This window comes from Callorhinchus milii, unplaced genomic scaffold (assembly GCF_018977255.1).
Source record: "Callorhinchus milii isolate IMCB2004 unplaced genomic scaffold, IMCB_Cmil_1.0 Scaffold1, whole genome shotgun sequence".
NCBI lineage: Eukaryota > Metazoa > Chordata > Chondrichthyes > Chimaeriformes > Callorhinchidae > Callorhinchus > Callorhinchus milii.
Window position 1 is genome coordinate 25,470,678 of NW_024704742.1, and position 23,530 is coordinate 25,494,207.

General features: G+C 42.5%; 1 protein-coding gene across 2 annotated transcripts in view; it reads left to right on the forward strand.

Annotated features, from left to right (window-relative positions):
* Positions 1–11,535: 11,535 nt before the first annotated feature.
* The window catches only part of nsg1 (neuronal vesicle trafficking associated 1), a 40,046-nt gene continuing 28,051 nt past the window's right edge, over positions 11,536–23,530 (forward strand). Inside the window, exons 1-2 of one of the 2 annotated variants that reach the window (XM_042342742.1) lie at positions 11,536–11,596; positions 12,111–12,261. In XM_042342742.1, coding sequence (XP_042198676.1) covers positions 12,130–12,261 — 132 coding nt within the window. In that variant the 5' untranslated portion in view covers positions 11,536–11,596; positions 12,111–12,129. Of the gene's footprint in view, positions 11,597–11,974; positions 12,262–23,530 lie in introns of those variants that run through there. The other variant, XM_007897320.2, reaches the window with a different exon arrangement.

Genomic DNA, 23,530 nt, shown 5'->3' on the forward strand with positions numbered 1-23,530 from the left:
GTCAGGTATCTTACATTCAACAAACAAACGTGTCTCATTTGCATGCTATGACACAGTTATACAACTTGGTCATTTATCATTACAATGAGAACTTGTTCCAGTTGCTAATTGCCCATTAGGTAAATAAATACTTCCTGGTATCTGTCCTGAACTTGCCCTTTGCAACTGTAAACCTGTGTCCTCTTGTTCTGCTGTCTTGGCACATTAGAAAATACAGTTTCTGGGTTTTCTTAATCCCATTTAAAATCTTGTATATCTTCATAAGGTCCTCTCAGAGACATCCGCTTTCAAGACCGAAGAGACCATCAAGCTGTTTTTCAAACGAGTCCAATGTCCTGGCTTTAACCACATATCTTGGTAACTTGATCCAGTTGGGAATTACCCACGGGGTAAAGAAATACTTACTGAAATTGCCCTGTGCAACTCTACATCTGTGGTCTCTTGTTCTCTGGTGTCTCATTGTTACTCATTCTTCTTCTAGCACTGGGGATCATCTTTGTTGCTGTCCTCTGCACCATCTCTGGGCCTGGGTAGTCCCTTTCTGTCACGGCGAGTAGGGCTGGACGTCTAATCTCAACTTTAGTGAAAAAAAGACTTAACTTCTCAAGTCACAAGAGGAAGCACTTCTGCTCGGAGAGAGAAGAAAATTAAATGAAGTCTCTCGCTCCAGGCGTTCCCTACACAGCCTGCAACATCAGCAGAGGCCTGGGAAGAGCTTAGCTGTCCAGTTTGGCTCAGAACAGCACAAAGGAAAAAGAAATCCTAGAGCGATGGTAAGTGCCAGACATCCGGCTGAGCATACAAAAAATGAGTGCTGGAGAAAATAGTAAGCAATTCCAATTCCTGAAAGTGATATTTCTTTTTAAAAGTCTATTTTAGCAACATGCGAGTCCTAGTTTGGTTTACGTGTGTCGCGATTTCTATGGTTCTAACTAAACTAGATTGTATTTTGATCAAAGTGTAAAGCAACAACAGCAAATCAACATCACATCTCATTCTTGCTGAATTTCTCCTCCAAATCTTTCTTATTCTGAAGGATTTGTATTACTCTTTTACCAGAAGGCTTTTTTTTAATTACATTTATTCTTTTATCTGAAGACTGTTTATTACTCTCTTATCCTTCGCGTGAGTACTATTATGCCATTTCTTTGCCCAAGTGGCTATTATTGACAGTGAGTGTTGACAGCTGACTGCAAGGATTATCACATCCGAGCCAAATACTGTCCTCACCTGACATCCACACGCACACTTTGCAGTGGGGGATCTCTGGATAGAGAGCAGAAACCCAAGATTTTTCAGTGTTTCCTTAAATTGCTTTCACAAGATTGGTTTGGATGAAGAAGGCCCTTTGGCCTATCCAATCCCAATCTTCCAGAACACCCACCCAACTATTCTTTCCCCCACTCCCCACTCCACCCCTCCATCACAGCGTCAAGCTGCTTTTCAAACAAGTTCAGTATTCTTAACTCAACCATTCTTCCTGGCAACCTGTTCCAGTCATTAATTACCCTCTGAATACAGAAAAATCTCCTGGTATCTGTACTAAAATTGCCCTTTACAACTCTAAAGCAGTGTTCTCTTTTTCTACTGTCTTATTGCATCATTATTATTATTATTAAAGAATTGATCCTTCAAATTTAACATGATGCCGAATATTGTAAATTCTTAAATTTCGTTTCAATTTGGAAGCCTGTTTCCTGCAGAAAACCACTGAGGAAAACTGATGCCAAGTCAAGAATGCATTTTAAATTATTCTTAAATTTTAAGACAATAGTCTTAGGACAAAAAAAATGTGGAATTTTGGGACTTTTGGGGAGGAAGAGGAGGAAACCTTATATGAATTTCATTTCCTTAATCCAGGGATATTGAGGTGAACCAAAGGACCCAAATGTGCCCCAGATAAGATCAGTGAACTCAGCACAGACAGTCCCTATAGCCTAATGCTGTGGAGTCTTCATCCAGCAATAGTACATAAGATGCATTAAATTGGCTGCAGTGATGTGTAAATTACATACTCTCCAGGCGACAGATCTTAGATTGGAGTCCTGTAGTGTAGTGGTTAGAGCTCTTGCCTCGCAAGCAAGAGGACTCGGGTTCGATTCGTGGGCAAAACGCAATCGTAGGCGGGCTTCCTCACTCCCCACGCCTCTGTTTGCCTAATAGTAAGTAGGAACCTTGTTCTTAATCGATTGGTGGATCACTTTTGGGGTAATAATTCCTTCAAAAAACAAAATAAATAAATAATAACAATTTGGTCACTCAATCCACGACTGTTTGTGGGATACTGCTGTGCGCAATTGGCTGCCGCGTTTCGCCTTCAAAATATACAGTCAATTCACGTTACAGCATATTCTGTGAAGCACTTTGAGACATCTCAGGGACGTGATAAGGGACTCTATCAAAAGCAATAATTATTATTATTATCTTAAAGTGGAAGGTCAGCCTGAAACCAGCAATGTGATGTTCTCACTCATTGTGTTGCATCCGTGCCATGACCCGTTACTTCCAAGAGGACATGCAGAAGGAGAGATTTTGATTGTTTTGCACCACACGTTTGGAATGTATAAACAGCCTTTAACTGGAACCCAGTCACATCAAGGGATGATCAAACAGCTCAGCCTCCAAGTAGGAAATAAATCCGTCAGATCGTTTTTTGACCCTTACAGCCTCTGCAGCCCGTGCCCTCTCCCACACCAGGGTCCACAAACCTATCACCCCCATCCTCGCCCGACTCCACTGACTTCCAATCACACAGAGGATACAGTTCAAGATACTGGTCCTCATCTTCAAAGCCCTCCATGGTCTCGCTCCCCCCTACCTCTGCGACCACCTAACCCGCTACCAACCTGCCCGCTCCCTCCGCTCAACGGGCTCCAGCCTGCTTTACGTCCCCCAGCTCGCCCGCCCTACCATTGGTGGGCAGGCCTTCTGCCCTCATCCTCTGGAACTCTATCCCGCAGTCCCTCCTCCTCGCCTCCTCCCTTGCCTCCTTCAATACCCTCCTCTTCAACCATGCCTTCAATCACCCTCCTTCCCCCCCACTCTCCACTCAACCCGATACCCCGACCCCAAGATCAGGTCTGAAACACTGATTGTCCAGCACTGTGGGAAGTCCTCCCGATGTGAAAGGCGCTAAACAAATGTAATTTTGTTGTTGTTGTTGCCTGTTCTTCTGTAGGAGCAGCAATTGCATGAACAAGAGTACCCACCCATTGACAGGCTTGAGCTGTGTACACTAAATGGACTCGGCTGCCAGAACAAATTTTCTCTGTCTGAGGAAGAAGATCTTGTGTCCCAGAGCTTCACGTGAAGCTGAGCACTGAGAATTGAAATGACAGCTGATTGGAGTGGGCACTAACACTACAGCCTCAAACCCTATAATAAATGTCTTTTTTTCATACACAGTGCAAGCAGAGTGCAGGCAGTTCTGTTTCCAGGCAGCTTTTGCCTGGAAACAGAATATCTGGGGGTCAGATCTCTGGACTGCAAGTCACTCACAACCATTTGTCTCAGTTGGTTGGATTTTATCTGTTTTTAGTGAAGGTGTTAGATAAGGGAGGATGGAGAGTACAATACAATATAATTTACACATCAGGAGGATATCTCATTGTGCCTGACACTGCTGGCTGGGCACCCGAGCTGGGGGATGGGAGCCAAGGGGGTGTGGGGAGGGGATAGATGATTGATAGATGGTAAAAATACATTTTGAGATGTGCCTTGAACAAGGGGCGGGAGGGAGTGGGTGAGTTGGAGGGAGTAGAAGGGAGGGAGTCAGAAGGTCTCATTGGTTGGAATTCCAGAGAATGGGGGAGAATGGTGGGGCAGATAGGGAGAAGGACATGAAAGCAGGTTGAGTTGGGAGTAACTGGGTTGGGAGTGGCTGGGTCAGTATAGGTGAAGGAGGTCAAAGAGTTAGGGTTGGGTGAGACATTGGAAGGATTTGAATGTGAAAGCATGGATTTGGTGGGCAATTGGAGCCAAGCAAGGCTGAGGATAATAGGCTCACAGAGTCTGGTATGGGAGAGGACACAGGCTTCAAAGTTTTCGATGGTCTGCAACTTGTGTAGAGAAGATCTGGAAAGTCCGGCAAGCAGAGTGTTGGTGTAGTTGTGCCTGGATGTGATAAAAGCGTGGATGAGAATCTCAGCAGTCTGAGAAGAGAGATAATGGCAGAGGCAGACAATGTTTTGGAGGTCAGGAAAAGCTGAGCGGGTAAAAGCATGGATTTGGGGTATGGAAGACAGTTGAGAGTCAAACAAGATACCGAGGTTCTGCATCAGGTCTGAGAGGTGGACGTTGCATCCACGCAGGTTGATGCCGTCAGCACCTGAGGTGAGAAGGCGCTGACAGGAACCAAGCAGGAGGTCCTCAATATTCAACTGAAGCATATCCAGGTCTTGATGTATGACAGGCAAGCAGTCAGAGCAGGATTGCATGTGTAGGAATGCTGAATACAGTAGCCTGGTAAGTGCTTGGAAATTTTTATTTTGGTAATCTGGAAGTCTAACACATGCAGAAACCTATCACCAGATTTAAGAGTATCCAACCAGATTGAAAATCTCTAGATATAATAATAATAATATTCCTTGCATTAGATATAGAACCATATACATCTTCGAGACATCGCAAAGCGCTTCACAGCATATACCGTGAAGTGAATTGACTGTATATTTTGTGAGCGAACCACAGCAGCCAATTGTCGCATTTCACCCACAAAATATGCAGTCAATATGTGTAATATGTATTTCACGTATGTTTCAGTTCTACATATGTGGACCACTCAATCTGGTTTGGATACACCTAAACATAGTGACGGGTTTCTACATGTATCAGAGATGAGACAGACTGCCAGACTGTTACCAATAATGCCCTGGGATCTTTGTGCGTCAGCCTGGCTCAGTTGGTAGCACCCTCACCTCTGAATCACAAGGCTGTGATCTCAGTCCCCACATTGCAACTTCACAGGCCATAAATCATAAGTCCTAATTTTGCATAACAAATTAAATGAATTTAAGTTAAACAGATAAATAGAGAGCTCTAGAGCTGTTTAGCAAAGTAGAAGGAGTTGTAATGTGTTTTAGTTGTAATGTGATACTGTAATTATGGATGCTGTCAGTGTCCGAGTGAAAGATAAAATAACTGATTGTCAGAGGCAAAGTACAAGCAATACAAGGAATCTATTTGGGTTTTCACAAGGCATTTGATAAAGTTCCACATATAAAGCTTCGAGGAAACCCTAAGCCTCATAGAATTAAATGAATAAATTAACTAGATTGAAAATTGTTTTAACAAAGCAAACTAAAATAAAATTATAGAGGAAAAAAGCTCTCAACAGAGGAGTGCTGTGCCACCTGAGAATGAGCTGTCAGCACTCCCACACGAGCTAAGTACCAGCTCACATACGGACACTGAGGGAGGTTGGTGCTGCTCAGGGGGCACAGGGCAGGATGAGGAAGTAGTAACGAAGAGCCAACTGGTATAGAGAAGAATTCTTCAGGTTGTTTATTCCAATCAATTTGAATGGGAGCAGAGACCTCAATGGACATATTTTTAAATTGGAGGGTGGGTGGCAGAGGATGGTTGGGGAAGTGTTACATGCCTCCAGTCAGATGACATTGGATGATAGTCTGGGTTGTGTGCAGTGAACTTCAATAACATGAATCCATCATCTAAAAATTCTGCAAATGTACAATAAGACTGTGATCTTCCATTGTAGACTGACTGTCTGCTGTGTGTTGTCAGACTTATCAAGATTTAAATAAAGTAAATTTACTTTAGTGGGGAGGATCGTTGCACAAATATAACAAAATATAATTGAAATGCAAAACATTCCTGATTTACAGTCTACATTCTTGATTTGCCCCCAGACTGGCCTTGCCCTGTCTCTGCCTCCTCCTCTTCTGTAATATGTAATATGCAAGCCATATCCTTGCTCTCAGATAAAACACTCCTGTGGACAGTACTCCCCACTCCTCCCACTGCTGTGAGGATAACTTAACATCTGTGTTAAGATCACTAATGCCAAAGTAATAATAATAGAAGTAAAAATAAAGAATCAAATAGTACATGTAGTATTATCAATGTGGCTTCCCCAAGCGATTACAATGTGTAAAATAAGGAGCTAGAAAAAATCAGGAGATATACAGATCTACAAATTGAATGCGGACGTATGTGACAATGTAAAACATAGTTTCTGTAGTCATCGGTTCAAATGGGGCTTTTAATAAAAATATTCAAAAATGGCTTGACAAAATACCCAGTGAACAAAATATCAACCTCTTGCAAAAAGTAGCTACTTTCAGAAGCTCAAATATATTCAGTAAAATAAGATCCATTTATATGTAAGGTGGCAGTGTTATTGGTCTGGCTGACACATCACTGAAAACCATTTAGAAATGACCTCTACAGAGTGATTTAAACTGTAATAACATAATAATAAGGATTAATATTAAAGTAATCATTTAAGCTGGCATGAAACTCTCACTTGTGTGTGTTCTCAGGCGTGTAATAGTACAAGACTTGTTCCTTAATAAGCTTTAACAAGACCTTAAATAGTCAATGTGGTCTTGTTTCTACTTTCTCCTAAAGATTATTCCTCCAAGGAGCAGGAATGCTGAGAGGACCATGAAATATGAGCAGTTTGCCCATTTGGGGTCACCCTCTGTACATCCTCCCCACCCATGTTGTGTGCTGGATTGTTGGCTTCAGTTGAACGCTAAATATTTTTGAAATCCCAGAAGTGCTCATTATTTTTGCCATTCTCAATGCAAATGAGCTAATAAAATATCAGCTGAGGAGAATCCATTTGCATCCACTTTTCTGAGTTAGCTTCCAAACTTGTTGCTAAAGTAAGCAGTGTTATTGCCTTCGTGTAAATATTTATGTAAATAACTATTTTCATAATTTTAACCTGACTATCTGGAGCACCCACTAGTAATTACACAATTCATTTAAAACAATTGGTTTTGCCCCTCTGGCGAATTTATTGAAATACTGACACTCTTGACTACTTTTGTGATGTCCTGAGTCAACAGGAAATAAATTGCAATAAGCTTGAAAAACCAGAACTCTCAAATTATCTAAATGGGGAATGGTAAGATCAGGAGAATAGACAGTAACTGTGTTTTCTCTCATTCCTACTTCATGTTATCAAGTTCTGCTCCTCAACAAATCTAAAGGTTACAATCAGCCAGGAAGGAGACAGAAAGAATCTTCAGAAAAAACATGGAGACACATTTGCTTTATCATGCTTTTTAATGTTAAATATGATTTTAAAAACTTATCCACTGTTATCCACTTAATTGTCTGAATGAATCCTGCAGAATTTACAGATAGGGAGGCTGCAATCTACCCAACGTTTATACACAAATTGCCCACGTTATATCTTTATTTCATAATAGGAGGTCATTGAGCAATCAGATTTTTGTCTAAATTAACCTCAGCCACTGTAGGCAATGCTATTGAATAAACAGTCCCTCACGCCCCCAGAAAACAAACCAGAAATATAATTCCCACATTTTAATTTTACCAGTAACCTTTTTAAATAAATGTAATTTGATGCACTTAAATGAGGATTTTTACAAATGGGATGATTGTTTGGACATTAATGACCAGATGTTCAGTCCAGGGATTAGATTCTTTACACAGAGGGTAACAAACACTTAGACCAGGCTCCCTTACTCTCTTCTTTCAAGGTACTCCTCAAAATCTACCTCTTTGATTTTGCTTTCTGTCACCCCTCAGCTTCTATGCTGCCTACAGTGCCCAACCATCATTGTCAAGCACTTTGGGACATCCACCCACGTTAAGATAATTGTAAATTGTATTTTATTGCAAAGATGATTGAGGCTAGGACACTGGACTTGATGCTGTGTTTGGAGGATGGTGGTTATTCTGGGAGGGTGCAATTAAACAGACTGAAGGGCCTTCTTCATTGCTACCGCTCATTACTTTGTTATGCAAGCAAGAGACCTGGGTTCAACTCCCGGCAGGGTGAAACCTGGGGCAAGTTTTCTTTCTCCACACGCCTGATAATAATGCCTCAAGAAAATAAATAAGAAATTGGTCATTTCAATCCACAACTGTTTGTGGGACACTGCTGTGCGCAACTGGCTGCTGCATTTCGCCCACAAAATATACAGTCAATTCACTTTACAGTTTATTTTGTGAAGCACTTTGAGACATCTAGAAGACATGAAAAGCGCTATATCAAATGCAAGGATTATTATTATTATTGTTATCGTATCACAGCAAACTATCTGCTACAGAACTATCTGTTTCCAATTCTTTTAACATATCCACTGCACATCTTCATATTTTCCCAGTAACTTGTAGTCCTTACTCTACCATTGCTACTTCAAAGAAAGATGGAGTTTTTATTTTTACCTGCAAAATTTAAATTAATTAGCTACTCATCTCATTGCTGAGATGTTGCCCTGTTTGCCGATAAACAATATTCACTGTCATTTCTATTCCATTTTGTTTTCCAAAGTACTTTGAGGTGTTTACTATACGTGAAAAGCACCAATAAATGGAAGTCATTATTATTATTATTGCCTTATGCAATTTACCGCCGACCTCTGAATGTGGGGAGAAAGATAAACACAAAAAGGGAATCATTAAGAAAAGCACTTACTAAAGTTACTAAACTACAAAGAACATGCGAAAAAGTGGTTTATTAATGATGTCACACTGACACCTTGAAGAAAACGGTCCAGTCTTTTTAAAAAAAACAAGCTGCCCTTGTCCCACTGTCCCAGATAATAATAAGCTTTGCATTTGATGTCAAGAGGGCATCTTTTCCTGACATCCTCCTGACGTGAAAGGTGCTATACAAATATTGTTGGTGTTGTTGTCTCAAAGCTCTTCACAGAATTTGTTGTCAGGTGCAGTGTAGTCCTTCAGCTTTTCTATCCCCACTCCCTGTAACTCCATCATGGAGCCCCTCCGCCTAGCCCCCTCCCTTGCCTACTTCAAGACCTTCCACTTTGCCCATGTCTTCGGCCACCCTCCCAGCCCCACCCCACTTGCCCTCCACCCCTCCTTATTCCAACCCTCAGCTCGGGTGCAAACCCTTGGCTGACCAGCGCTTTGGGACCATCTTCTGATGTGAAGGGCGATGTAAATGCAATTTGTTGTTGTTGTTGTTGCACTGCTGTGCCCAATTGGCTGCCGCCTTTTCGCCCACAAAATACACAGTCAATCCACTATACAATATATCCTGTGAAGCGCTATGAGACGTCTCAACTACGTGATGATAATAATAATAGTAATAATAATAATAATCTTTGCGTTTGATATAGCTCCTTATCACATCTCCGAGACGTCTCAAAGCGCTTCCCAGAACATGCCGCAAAGTGAATTGGCTGTATATTTCGTGACGAGGCGCTATATCCAGTGCAAGGACTATTATCATTATCATTTCATTATCTGTTGTGTAGTGACTGTGCGTCCTTCGTAAGGCGAAGACCATCGGGAAAGGAGCTGTAAAGGTGAGCTGGCTGCTTGCTGCCCCTTTAAAGCTGTGAAGGCTACTGCTGTGTCCGGCTGCCTTGTCTGTGGGAGGATGAAAACCTTCTCCAAACTCCCATCAATAACTTGACCGCAAACCCATCCGAAGCTCGCTTTTTACGGCCATTTTTCCATCTGAGGAGGACGTCGTTTTATCCAAGGAAGAGAGGAGGAGGAGGAGGAGGAGGAGAGGGAGGGAGGGAGGGAGAAATACATTTCTTTGTGTGTGTGTGTGTGTGTGGTGTGTTTTTGCTTTTTGATACATAAATATATATATATATATATATAAACAAATAAGAATAAACCTGTTTGGTAAGACAGGGCTTGTCTCTGAGGTGTGTTGCACCTGGCAGCTTGGTGACACAGAGAGAGAGAGGGAGAGAGGGAAGGAAGGAAGGAAGGGAGGGAATGGTTTTTGCAGGTTGTTTTGTGCAGCAGTTGACATGACAGGCAATTGCTCTCCCATCATCACCAGCACCACAATAAGATGCTCCTGTATAAAAATTGCCCAGTCCCCCCCCCCCCTTTGTTTTTGCTTCATTTTATATTCGTGTGTGGGTTTTTTTGGGGTGGGGGGGGGGTTGTAGTCATGTCGTGGTTTTATTTTTTTTTGGGGGGGGGTTATTTTTTGCAAAGAAAAACCAAGAGGTGCATTTTTGAATTCATCGCAAGGTTTTAACGAGAAAAGAGAACAGAAAAAATGTTCCTGCGATTCTCTCTTCTTTCTCTCCCCACACCCCCCACCACCTCTCTCCATCTCTCTCTCTCCCCCTCTCCATCTCTCTCTCTCTCCCCCCTCTCCATCTCTCTCTCCCCCCTCTCTCCATCTCTCTCTCCCCCCTCTCTCCATCTCTCTCTCCCCCCTCTCTCCATCTCTCTCTCTCCCCCCCTCTCCATCTCTCTCTCCCCCCTCTCCATCTCTCTCTCTCCACCCCTCTCTCCATCTCTCTCTCCCTCTCCCTCTCTCCATCTCTCTCCCCCTCCCTCTCTCTCTCTCTCCCCCCTCTCTCCATCTCTCTCTCTCCCCCCTCTCTCCATCTCTCTCTCCCTCCCCCCTCCATCTCTCTCTCTCCCCTCTCTCCATCTCTCTCTCCCCCCTCTCTCCATCTCTCTCTCTCCCCCCCCTCCATCTCTCTCTCTCCCCTCTCTCCATCTCTCTCTCTCCCCCCTCTCCATCTCTCTCTCCCCCCTCTCCATCTCTCTCTCCCCCCCCTCTCCATCTCTCTCTCTCTCCCCCCTCTCTCCATCTCTCTCTCCTCCCCCCCTCCATCTCTCTCTCCTCCCCGTCTCTCTCTCTCTCTCTCTCCCTCCCTCTCTCCATCTCTCTCTCCCCCCTCTCTCCATCTCTCTCTCCCCCCTCTCTCCATCTCTCTCTCCCCCCTCTCTCCATCTCTCTCTCTCTCCCCCCCCTCTCCATCTCTCTCTCCCCCCTCTCTCCATCTCTCTCTCCCCCCCTCTCCATCTCTCTCTCTCCCCCCAAACCCTCTCCATCTCTCTCTCCCCCCAAACCCTCTCCATCTCTCTCCCTCTCCCCCCAAACCCTCTCCATCTCTCTCTCCCCCCCTCTCCATCTCTCTCTCCCCCCTCTCCATCTCTCTCTCCCCCCTCTCCATCTCTCTCTCCCCCCTCTCCATCTCTCTCTCCCCACCTCCCCCCTCTCTCCATCTCTCTCTCCCCCCTCTCCATCTCTCTCTCCCCACCTACCCCCTCTCTCTCCCCCTTCTCTCTCTCCCCTCTCCGTCTCTCTCTCCCCTCTCCATCTCTCTCTCTCCCCTCTCCATCTCCCCCCCCCCTCTCTCCCCCTCTCCATCTCCCCCCCCCCCCCCCAACCCCCTGCCTTATAGTTGTAGGTGGTGTGTGACTGTCTGAAGGAGAGCCAGACTGTATGAAGCACCTTTTTTTTAAAAAAAATAGACCTCTTGAACACGGTTCTGCACGTCTGCCTCTGCCTTGGGATTGTGCCCAATTGTAGAATGCGTCAAATTTACCCCAAACTGATATTTTTTTCCCTTCTCTCTCTCATGAGAGTGAGAGAGAGAGAGAGAGAGAATTGAGAGAGAATTGTCTGGCACTTGGGCTGAATGAGGTGGGAGAGCTTGTGTCCTGGTTACCAAGGAAACCCACAAGAAATTATCCCCCCCCCACCCCTCAACCCCCTCCTCCCCTCTCTCTCCCCCCTCCCTTGCCCCCCCATAACACATTCACCTATCTATTAACTCTGTGATATTATGGATGAACCTTCCTTTATCCAAGGGGTTGGGGGGGAGGGTTGGGGGTTGGGGGGGTGGGGGGGTGGGGGGGGGGGGGAGTGGTTGGTGGTGGGGAGTGTATCCCAAAGAAAATGCATTCAAAAAAAAATCTCTTGAGGATCTCCTGAGTGTTAGAGGATGGGGAGAGGAGAGAGAAAGAGAGAGGGAGATGGGGGAGGGAGGGAAGGAGGGAGGGAGGGAGGGAGGGAAGGAGGGAGGGAGGGGTGGCACTGGATACTGAGCAGCAATAGGAAGGAGGTTGCTGGTGAGGCAGCAGGTTCTGCTGCTGCTGCTGCTGTCTGGTCTTCAGTTGCCTGTTTAAAGCCCCCTCTGCTCTCCACTCATCCTCAGCCCCTGACAAGCAGCCGCCATGGTGAAGCTGGGGAACAACCTGACTGACAAGAACAACGGGAAGGCTGCAGGCGTGGAGGATGGCTTTGATACCATTCCCCTCATCACACCCCTGGATGTCAACCAGCTCCAGTTCCCAGCGCCTGACAAGGTAAGGAGAGGAGAGAGAGAGGGATGGGGTGGGGTGGGGTGGGTGCAGCACCCTTGGGTGGGAGTGGATGGGGGTGGGTGGTGTTGGAGGGGCAGTGGAGTGGAAAGGAGGGTCACTGCTCCCACTTCTAAAGGTTGCAGAGTCACACAGGGAGACAGACACCCCCTTTTTTTTCCCCCCCAAAAAAAGGAAATAAAAGGGACATCGTTTATCATTTCCAACTCGACCTCCTTTGCACAAAGAAGGCAATCGCGAGCATTGCAATGGTTTTTTTTATATATCGTTGCATTATTAACCCTCGTAAAATGTGCATCGTATCTCGGGGAGCCTTTCTGTATGTGTTTGTGTTGTGTTTTTTTGTGTGTGTGTGTGTGTGCATTAACCTGGTGTGTTTATTTCATACGTGTAAGATGCTAAACAAGCCCAGGTCCCTTCTCGTCGTTGGCTGGGGCTACACTGGGAGCTGGAGTTGCCTCTTCTTGTCTTATTTTTCGTTGCAGTGACATTTTGTGAGTCATTGCAACAAAGATTACATCAGATTTTGATGGAGATTGTGCCCCTTTCAAGGATGACATCATTAGTTTAGATCTAGAAGGATGTGGGAAGGACGTGGGATTTCAAACCCAGGTGGATTCTTTTCTAAATGTTACAGATAGTGGTTCAGAGGTTTAACAAGGTTTGGTCCCAAAGCATAAACTAGTTCATCTTAGAGATCTCATTCATAACGCTGACAATCGATGGTAACGGCATTTCGTTACTCATTCAGACAATGCCATTCGCAGTAATAATAATAATAATCCTTGCATTTGATATAGCACGTCGTTGGGACGTCTCAAAGCTCTTCGCAGTATATATTGTCAAGTGAATCTGATTGTAGCTGTTGCACAGGGTGCGTGCGGTCCAGCCTGTGTGTCCAGTAGCATGTAAGACATTTCATCTGGATTCTAGCTTGATTGGTTGCTGCTAGATCTTGTCTTGGAAAGGTCAAAGCGAGTGGGTTTTAATCCATAATAATATTGTTCAATTGACCGCTGGTCAAAATTGTCCATGCATCTGACCCTGCCATGCTGTGCCAGTCTGTTGTGTCATATAGGGCTGGGATCCAGGCTCAATCTGCTCTTCTGTTAGCTCTGCTGATACGTGTGTGTGTGTGTGTGTGACAGTGGGGGGATGGTGGCGGGGTACAGGGAAGACAGGAGAAAGCTCGTGCTGCTCTTTTGCACCTCCTCGTGACCAGTTCAGTGTGTTACAGTGGTGGCTTGGATTCCAGCCCAGCCTCTGAGTTTTAGTGGATGTGTGGTCCAATTTAGTGGTGGGGCAGGGAGAAGCAGGGAAAGATACGCAGTTTTTTTAAAATTTATATTCCTGATAGATTTTCCATCCAAATTTAAGAAGAGTAGGCATGAAGTTCCTTTGCCTCTGTGGAGCTGCAGTAATTTCAAATTAATTTTGTACAGTACTTGTACAGTTCTTGAGCTGTCAGTCAGTTGTCAATCAGCCCTGTGGTTTGGCTGGGATTGCAGTCTGCTGTCACACTGGTGCCTATGATTCTGCATTTGCCCACATGCTTGACTGATTGGTGTAAAAGGAAATGGATGTGAGAAACTTTATTCTCACTCACTGAAGAGAATTGAAGGTGGATTGTTTTCAGGTTAGCCGTATTTTTCGGGAGTGCTTTAGATTGCCATTTTTTGAAAGAGTGGCACAGTATACCTGCAACTGTTGCTTTGCTCGTGTGCACTGGTCAGTTTTCCATCTTGTAATGCCATTATTTCCTGATTCCTTCCACCATTTTATTGACTTTGGTTCTTTGTTACAAAAGCACTTTCGCCCTTCACCCCACCCGCGCCCTCTCCCTCAGTTGGTATATGGATGCATGGGTATGGACATGCTCTAGTGGCCAGTCCGAATCGCCGATTGTAGGGGTTGCAAACTGCCTCAAAAGGGCACTAATCATTTGCAAAGAACTAACTAAATGCCATTTGGAGAGAGGCAGCAGTCACCGTATGGCCAATAAGATAAAGCACTTCATTACCTTTCAGGGCACAGCTAGCTGATCCTGAGCGTGCTTGTGCTTGTGACTGCAGCTTAGCCATTTAATCAAATCAGTAATCACAGCAGGCAAGGCTGCACGGTTGACTTTGATATCTGTCAATATTTACAAAGCGTGTGTTGGAAAGCAAACAGTCAGAGAGCATAAATGTTTCCTAATTCAATTTAATAGCCCCTCTCATTTATTAGAAAAAGAAGGGAGTTTCTCCCAGTGCCTTGGCCAACAATCCCCCAGATAAAATCGGTTATTCGCTTCACTTCAGAGCTGCTTGTGAGACAAAGCTGTGCACAGATTGGTTGCCGCATTCACCTACAAATACACTTTCCAGTAAAATCCTGTGTAGTGCTTTACGATGGCACAACAACATGATTAGTGCTATATCAAATGCAAGGACTATTATTATTATTTGACCCATTTGTACTGTGAGTCTCTGTTGTTATGAATTATGATTATTTTTTAAATATAAAGCTGGCATTCTCAAATTATTGAATACTTCAATATATTTGACTGGGAATCTCTTCAGTATCCTCTGTTCAGTAAGATTGGGAGAAAGAAGGTAAATTGCTTTGGCACGTCTTCCCTACGTGAAGCGTGCTATGTAAATATAATTTGTCGGGCTGGACTCCTAGCTGGAGATTTTATTAGACCAATTATATGGTCTACCTGTAGGTTCTTCTACAGATAGCAGAGCAGAAGTTAGGATCGGTCTTGCAATGAGAAGTCACACATTTACCTCTTATGACTGGAATTGATTTGGAATGGTTTTGAGTAATCCTTCACTGGGGAATATTGTCAAATCTAAGAACTGGCTAACAACGATTTGACCCATTGGCCAGACATCACTGCTCTTGTTTATGTACATTTTCTAACTATTGACATTCATTGAATTGATAACAGGATGGGTAAGGTGTTAGCAGCACTACTTCAGACATAAAGTCTTAACAACGAGGATTAGGAAATACGACAATGTGTTTGAATTCATGCGATTGTGCAAGTGGACAAATGTTTGTCAATACCATTCATTGGTTTCTCTGAAACAATTGTATTTCTAATACAACAGGTTATGTTTCCTTTCTTAGAGATAATTTTCCATTTGTTTAACTTGCCCTTGTCTCCCAGCCTTAATGTCAAATTAATATTGCTGGGTATCACGTATTCCAGATTTAGGTGAGAGGATGTGTCACTTCATACTGTCAGTCCGGTTGCTATCATGCTTTCTGTCACTGATGCAAGATGTTCCTATTGTGTAATGAGATGAACACGATTTGTTTTTCTCACAGACCACAGTGAAAGATCCTGCCTTATTGTTCTAACAGTAGCTGAAGGAGGTCAATGTCAGTGGTCAGAAGGTTGCTGGCTTACATATCAATTAGCTGCCGCATTTTGCCCACAAAATACACAGTCAATCCTCTTCTGATTGACCGTATATTATGTGAAGCGCTTTGAGACTTCTCAACAACGTCATTAGGCACTGTTTCAAATGCAAATATTATTATTATTATTATCAATTGAAGTCTGCTGTGTCAGGGTAAGAACATTGCTATATTTGTTCTTGCAGGTGGAAAGGCACATTTACTGGTTAATCAGCAGTAGAATTTAGATGAGCAATTGATATTCGGAACTGCACTTTCCCACCTATCGCTGACAGTGAATAAAATCATTCGATCTCCAATCTTCAGCACTAATTGCATAGGGAGAAATTCCACCTGAGTCCATATTTTCTCTATTTATGTAGCAAATTGGAGAATATTGGAGAATATTGAATGGAGCATATTGGAGTATGTGGAGTCCTGCAGCTCAGTGATTAGAGCGCTCGCCTCACAAGCGAGAGACCCGGGTTTGATTCCCAGCAAGGTTCCTTACTCCACAAGCTTCTGCTTACCTAGCAGTAAGTAGGAACCCGGGTGTTAATCGATGGCGGAGCGCTTTTCCGGGGGTAATAATTCCTTAAAAAAAAGGTAATTCAATCCACAACTGTTTGTGGGACACTGCAGTGCGCAATTGGCTGCTGCATTTCGCCCCAAAAATATACAGTCAATTCAGTTTACAGTATATTCTGTGAAGCGCTTTGAGACCTCTCGAAGACATGAAAAGCACTATATCAAATACAAGGACTTTGGAATAAAGCAGCCATTGAAGCTTCTGTTCCACCGCCACCCAAGGAGGAAAACAAAGCAAGGGTTTCAGAGGCAGATAAAACACCCAGGGCTGTTACAATCAAGATTGGGGCCCGCACAACCGAGACTGGTAAGCATATTCAAAATGTACTTGGCCATTTGTGGAATGTATTTCAGATATTTTTGCTGTAAACTGATCATATGCACTACAAAGATCTTTTCCATTCTGAAGTAAAGTTAACATAATGCAGATATATTTTTGACATGGCTGATACAGTAGCTTTATTACAAAATGCCTGAACTACCTTTACAATATGGGCTTTGATGTGATGTGATGATCTCCTCATATGATATTTTTCTTCTCTCCTTAGTCAAGTGAGCCTGAAACATTTGGAATTCAGAGGTAAACAACAAAGCAGATGCAACAGATGCAGATGCAACCGTGGAAAGCACCGAAACAGATATCCTGGTGACTGCAGTAATGTTTGGTGCTACATTAGCATCAAATGATCATGTTGATGGCATTGTAGAACCGTTAATAGTAGTGGTGGAAGGCAAATCACTAGAGGCCATTCTAGGGCAGAGCAAATACAGGTGTGAAGTGCGTATGCAGTAGCAGGTGGCTGAGTGGCCAGTGATTACATTTTCAAGGGCATGAGGATGAGATATTCCTAGTATATTGAGATATTATTATTATATTCCTCTTTGAGATTCATTGGATGTTGGGAATGAAGAATAACTCGATTTCAGGATCATCACACTCACCTACAAATCACTTCATGCCCTAGCACCCCCCTCTCTTTCCAACACGCTCACACCGCACTCCTCTACCTGTCCCCTTTGCTCAGCCAACTCTGGCTTCTTGCACCATCCGTCAATTCTTCTGATCCATCATCGGTGGCTATGCTTCCAGCCACTATGCCATGAACCTCTGAAACTCCCTGTCTCAATCCCTCTGGTTTGTCCCCTCTTTGCCCATCTTCAGATTGCACCTGGAGACTTCCCTCTTGGATTGCGCCTACAGTCATTTCCCCTTTCTCCCAGGCTCGGCATGAAATTACGTCATTGTTTAGTGCTGTAAGACGCTCTATCAATTGAAATTAAATACCTTATTGCTGTTGTTGACAGCACACGGTTCTACTATGGAGGGAATACTATTGATACAGAAGCTGGAATGAATCCACATTGATATGCAGCTACAATATCATAGAAACAATGTTGCAAACTACTCTGACTGAAGTTATACCTGACATGGGGTCCACTTAAAAAGAAACCTTTGAGGATGGTGTTTGCAAATACTTGAGCAGGATTGCTGTTAGGTGTATAATCATAATAATAATAATTTGTGCATTTGATATAGTGCCTTATCAAGTCTTCTAACGTCTCAAAGCGCTTCATAGAATACAGTGTAAAGTGAGTTCATTGTATGTTTTGTGGGCGAAACGATAAGAGTAAATGTTACAGTTGTTGTCAATCAGACTTGTCTCAGTTGGTAGGCAGCTGGTTGAGAAAATACTAAGTACTTTTGCACAAAGACTGCGGCATGACAGGAAATAGTTTCCTTAACAGTGATATAAAAATAATAATAATAATCCTTACATTTGATATAGAGGCTTATCATGTTGTTGAGACGTCTCAAAGCGCTTCACAGAATATAGTGTAAAGTGAATTGACTGTATATTTTGTGGATGAAACGCAGCAGTCAGTTTCACACAGCTGTGTCCCACAAACAGTCATGGATTGAAGTGACCAATTTATTATTATTTTTTGTTTTGAAGGAATTTTGTGATTATTGTGAATGATCCATGATCTAGGTACCCAACATGGATTGAGTGACCAAATTATTATTAATTAGTGATTAATGTCTACCTCAAGCAGGATATCATTGGAAGCCTCTGAACCATTATGAACAGCTTCAATACATTTATTGTCCTAATGCACAGATATCAGAGAGAATCTCTGATCCCTCCAACACTCCACACTGTATATTGCAACGGTTCATCCAAATGGTTGCTATAGTGGAAAGGATTTCAAAGGAGATCTGTGTATCAGTGTTTGCAATGGAAATTAAATAGGTGCTCAGTTTGAAGAAATTTAAAAGTTACAGTGAGGCAAACCTCAAATATATGCTTTTGAGCTTTGAAAATACATTTTCACTGGTATTTTTCATTTTTTCATTTATTAATATGGGTTTTGGATTGAACAAAAAATTGGCCCAAAAGATGTAAAATGAAACATTGTATGTTTTGTTCTCTTCATTTTGTTTTTTCTACATTGTGTTAACTGTCATTACATCTATATATTTGTTAAGTATAGTTGCACATACTTTATATGCAAAGCCTGACAGCAGTAAATAGAAACCACTGTGAAATTAATAGCATGAACGAATTGTAAAGCAGAGTGAACTGCGGTTATTGGCAATAATGATTTTTTCATTTGAATTTGCTTTTGGTGAGGTTAATACAGATTTTTCTTGCCAATAGGAGGCCATAATTTCTTGGCCAAGCTGTTGGATTTCTAGATTGACATTTCAATGCAGGGCTGACGTGTTCTGCATTGTTGGAGATGCTTTCCTTTGGATGAGACATTTAACTGAGGTCATGTCTACCTGTTAAGGTGGATGTTAAAGATTTCACGGCTCTACCTGTATTTGAAAAAGAAGGGATGTTTTGTTGGTGTCCTGGCCAGCGATCCCCCAGATAAAATTGATCATTCACTTCATGATGATTTATGTTTGTGAAACATCTGGGTGAAAATTGGCCACTGTATTCGCCTATGAAATACGCAGTTACAACAACAGCAGCAGCAACACTTTATAGTATATCTTGTGAAACCCATCGGACATTCTCCCAACTTTAAAGGGTCTATACCAAATATAAAGATTATTATTATTGTTCATGTGAAAAATTCTGGTTGCAAAGAAAGAGCAATGAGAGTCACTGAGATTCCATCCTCCTCGATCAGAAAGCAGCATTTGGACTCCCTCTCTGATTAAACATCTTCACAGATTTCTCTTTATATAATGATGGATAATTGAGTCATTTCTCACAGAGAATTTTATGTGAATATGACCTTTTAATCCGTTCCTCTTCTGTGCTTGTCAACATCATCCATTCTTCCTAACTGTTCCTCAGAGAGAACAATGGCTGCTGCATTTGGAAGGAAACACGTTATGCAAATGGGTGAAAGGGCTGTTTTTGGCCCAGTGGTGCTATAATCATTGGAGGGTTGATTTATTGCTTGCAACAAAGAATAGGGACTCGGAGCCTGGCAAAAATGTGTAACAATAGTACAGGTGAAACATATAAAATAATCATAGACATAGAGTCCATATATGCAAGGTGTTGTAACGTGTGCTGACTGTGGATTCCTATTCAGCGATGCCAGAAAGTGGAAAACAAATTTATTCATAAGAAATACACAAAAATCGTGTAAGGTGCCTTCTATAGGCAGATTTGCATTAATAATCTGCAACTAAAAGATCGCATCAAAGATCACGGGAGTATGCTTTAAATCATTTAATAGCAAAATGAGTCTACTGGGACCGGATTAGGACAGGATTTATTTTTAGGAGGATTTGTACATCTGCCTTCTTCAGAAAATAATCCACATGGTGGGTAAAATAGTTGAGACTACACTAGCACTCTGGACAATAAAACGGTATCCGACCGGCTAAAATGACACTTCCTGCACAAAGTTCTCTCAAGATTCAATAAATGGAACTCCCTTATCTACTCAAACACCTTGTCCTCTGAAATCACTAGTGCTAGGGGAAGACATTTCAGTACAGTATAAAAGGAAATTAACAGTAAATAAGTGACTCAAACATGATGCCCAGATGAGTGTAAGATTGCTGGATGAATATCTTTTTCTTATATGTTCATTGAAATTGTAAACTGATGCACAAATTGTTATGTGTGCATTTTAAATATATGCTTCAATTACTGTATCACTCAAGATTTATAATTGTTGTCAAATCAGCAAGAAAGAGATTTTTTTTAAAGTTGCTGCAAAGGGATGAAAGCATCCATGTCTTCTGCTTTTAAGATATAATCTACAACTCTAAATGCGAGGAGATTTAGCTTTCTCCACCTCAACCTGCCCTTCTTATCCAAGATGCTGGAACGAATCGTTGCTTTCTAGGATTGCTACTTCCTTTCCCACCACTCCCTCTATGAGACCCTCTAATCTGGTTTCCATCCTGCCCACAGCATTGAGACTGCCCTGGTCAAAGTCACCAATGATGTCCTCTTCCTGTGCGACCAAGGCTCCCTTTGCCTCCTTGTTCTCCTTGATCTCTCCAACCCCTTTCGTACCATCGACTACTCCATCCTTATCCATTTGCCCTCCTCTCTGCTCCTCCTGTGTAGTAGCTCTGTAGCGGTGTCCAACCCCAACATTGTGCAGCACTCCAAAATGCTACCTCCAAAATGCTACCCAAAATGAAGGGCGTAATATAAATTCAAGATGTTTCTCTTTCCTGGTTTCACCCTTACTTATCCCTGTGTCCACTTTGTCTCCTCTAATGCCTTCTTCCCTGCCCCCATCATAAAAACACATGTGACATTCATCAGGGCCTTATCCTTGGTTCTCTCCTTTTCACCATCTGTAAACTTACCCTTTGGTGACCTAATCTGTAGGCATGGGATCCACGTCCACATGTGCGAGCATGGCACAAAACTCTATCTCTCTGCCTCTACCCTCGAATCCAGGACCACTGATATTCTGTCTTTCAGTGTTACATTTTACTTCATGGCTCTGGGATGTTGCTGTGCACAGATTGGCTGCTGCATTCGCCCACAAAACACACAATCATTCCACTTTACATAATATTCTGTGAAGAGCTATTGAGGCAACGTGAAAGGAGTTATACTGAATATAAGGAAACTAATTAATATGAGAAGTTCTTACAAAAAATTACAGAAAAAATGGCCTCAGAATTAAAAACTGTATTTAAGAATTTGAAAAAAATCTGGATGGTCTGAAATGCTATGTTAATGGAGTAAATCTAGATGCAGTGGGAATTTTACTCCTTGTATCTTTTCACAAAATTTGGTTGTGAATAATGGCTCTAGTAGAGAGCTGTGACTCATGAAAAGCTCGGTTTGCTAATAGAAACATAAGGAAGCATCTCAAGTGAAAAGAAACCAATTTGTATTGAATGAAAGGTCTAAAATATCAATCACTCTGTCGTGAATAGTTTTAGGCATAATAGTTGACTTATATCAATTTGGAAATTGAGTAATAGGCAGCTGGTGGGGACCAAAGAATGAAACAGGGAAGTGTTTTTGACTGACTACATGTTTCATTAATAAATGGACATCTGATATTAAATGTAAGGATTAATATGATTATTATCTTTTCCTTTCCCACTCTTGCACACATCAAACTCAAGTCTGCTGCACATTCCCAACCCCCTCCGCCCCACTATCAGTGAACAAGCCTTCAGCAACTATGCCCCCATCCTTTGAGGTTCTTTTCCTCTACCCTTCCATTTCGCCCACTCTTATCTTTAAATCCCCCCCACAATCACCTCCTCCTTCCAGTCCTCCCTTACTTGGCATCCAATCCTTGCTCTATGAAGCACTCTGAGATGTTATCTCAGGTAAAGGCAGAGACATCCCAACAATTTTCATTTTGGCATTTATATGCCAAATAATATCCCCTTTGTGTGGGATAACTTTTCAGAGTGCTTCTCAGACTAAGACTAGGGAAAATTTCAAGCCTATTGAGTTGCTTGCAGGAGATGCACTTCACTTACCGAAGAATTTTTCAGGGCTACGAGTTGTCACGTACGTTGCCACTTTATCTGTCTAGTCCTTTTTCAACCATGCTGCTTCATCAAATGTGAGGAAAATTGCCCCGAAAGGGATCTGGAACTGAAAGTGGCAGTTACTGCTTTAGTTGAAATTATCTAATCAGGGGAGGAGGGTTTTAGGGCAACTGCCTTCCAGGAGATTTGCAGCAACAAACGTGACATTAAGACTTACTGGCTCGGCGGTAACCCCTGTCAGATGTCCTGGGTGAGTGCCCTATGGAATGATTTTCCATGTGTGAAAGCAGAGATTAATAAAAATCAACAGACTCAGTTAGCAGTTCATGAAACTACCAGACTGCCAATGAATAAGGTAACTGGTGGATTAGAACTGTGTCTGTTGATGTAACTTTCTCCTCTTGCCAAGAAGGATTGTGAAGATGGACAGCCCTCTAAATATGAAAGGATGGCTGGTCATGATGAGTAATGGCCTGAGACCATTTTAATGGCTACAGACCTGACATCTACAGTTCAAACAGGCTGTGTTGGATGAGCAGTCTATGTAAATCTATGCAGAGTAATTTGGCTGGATAAGGGGCATGGACTGTGCATTGAGTTTCATGGAGTTTCTGATTGAATAATGTTCCACAGAATATCCAGAACCCTTTTCATTTTATCACTGCATAACAACTGAACCAGACTGATGTGGGTTTTTTTCCCCTGTTGCTTATATCAGCACTGGATAGAAGCTGCAATGCTACTTTTTCTAGGCTTTTGTTGACCTCAATTGAGTTTAACCTTTTCAGTTAACCTACTTGTGGATGAGCTTGTCGTTCATTTTGTGAATTTATTCATCTATGAATATCAATGTTTTATTCTTCTTTTCACCACTCGTGTTTTCTCCAACCCACTTCTTTCTCCTGCATTTCTGATTCCAGACTTAGTTACACATTCTTAGGATATAAAGTGCTGAGGTAACCGACTTAAAAGCTCTGAGGCCCCAACCCTTCATAGTCGTAACCTGCAGTAATTCTGCATAATTGTGAAAAGTTATGCTCAATATTAAGGCTGAAGGCTAAAACTATAAGACTTTCAAGCCTCAATTCCACGCATTTGTAGCCTATGAGAACCATTTAAGATTGCCCAGAAGTGAAGAAAATTCATAAATTCAGCCTTAGTTTCGAAGCGGGTTTGTTTTAAGAACTGTGGATAACCGGCTTCTAAATTAAGACTGAATTTAAGAATTTGTCCTCAATGCTAAGTCATCTTAAATTTTAAAACAAAATTATTTTTTGGGCTATGTCAAGTTGAATTTCAGCCTGAGGAAGCCTGATAATTTAATGA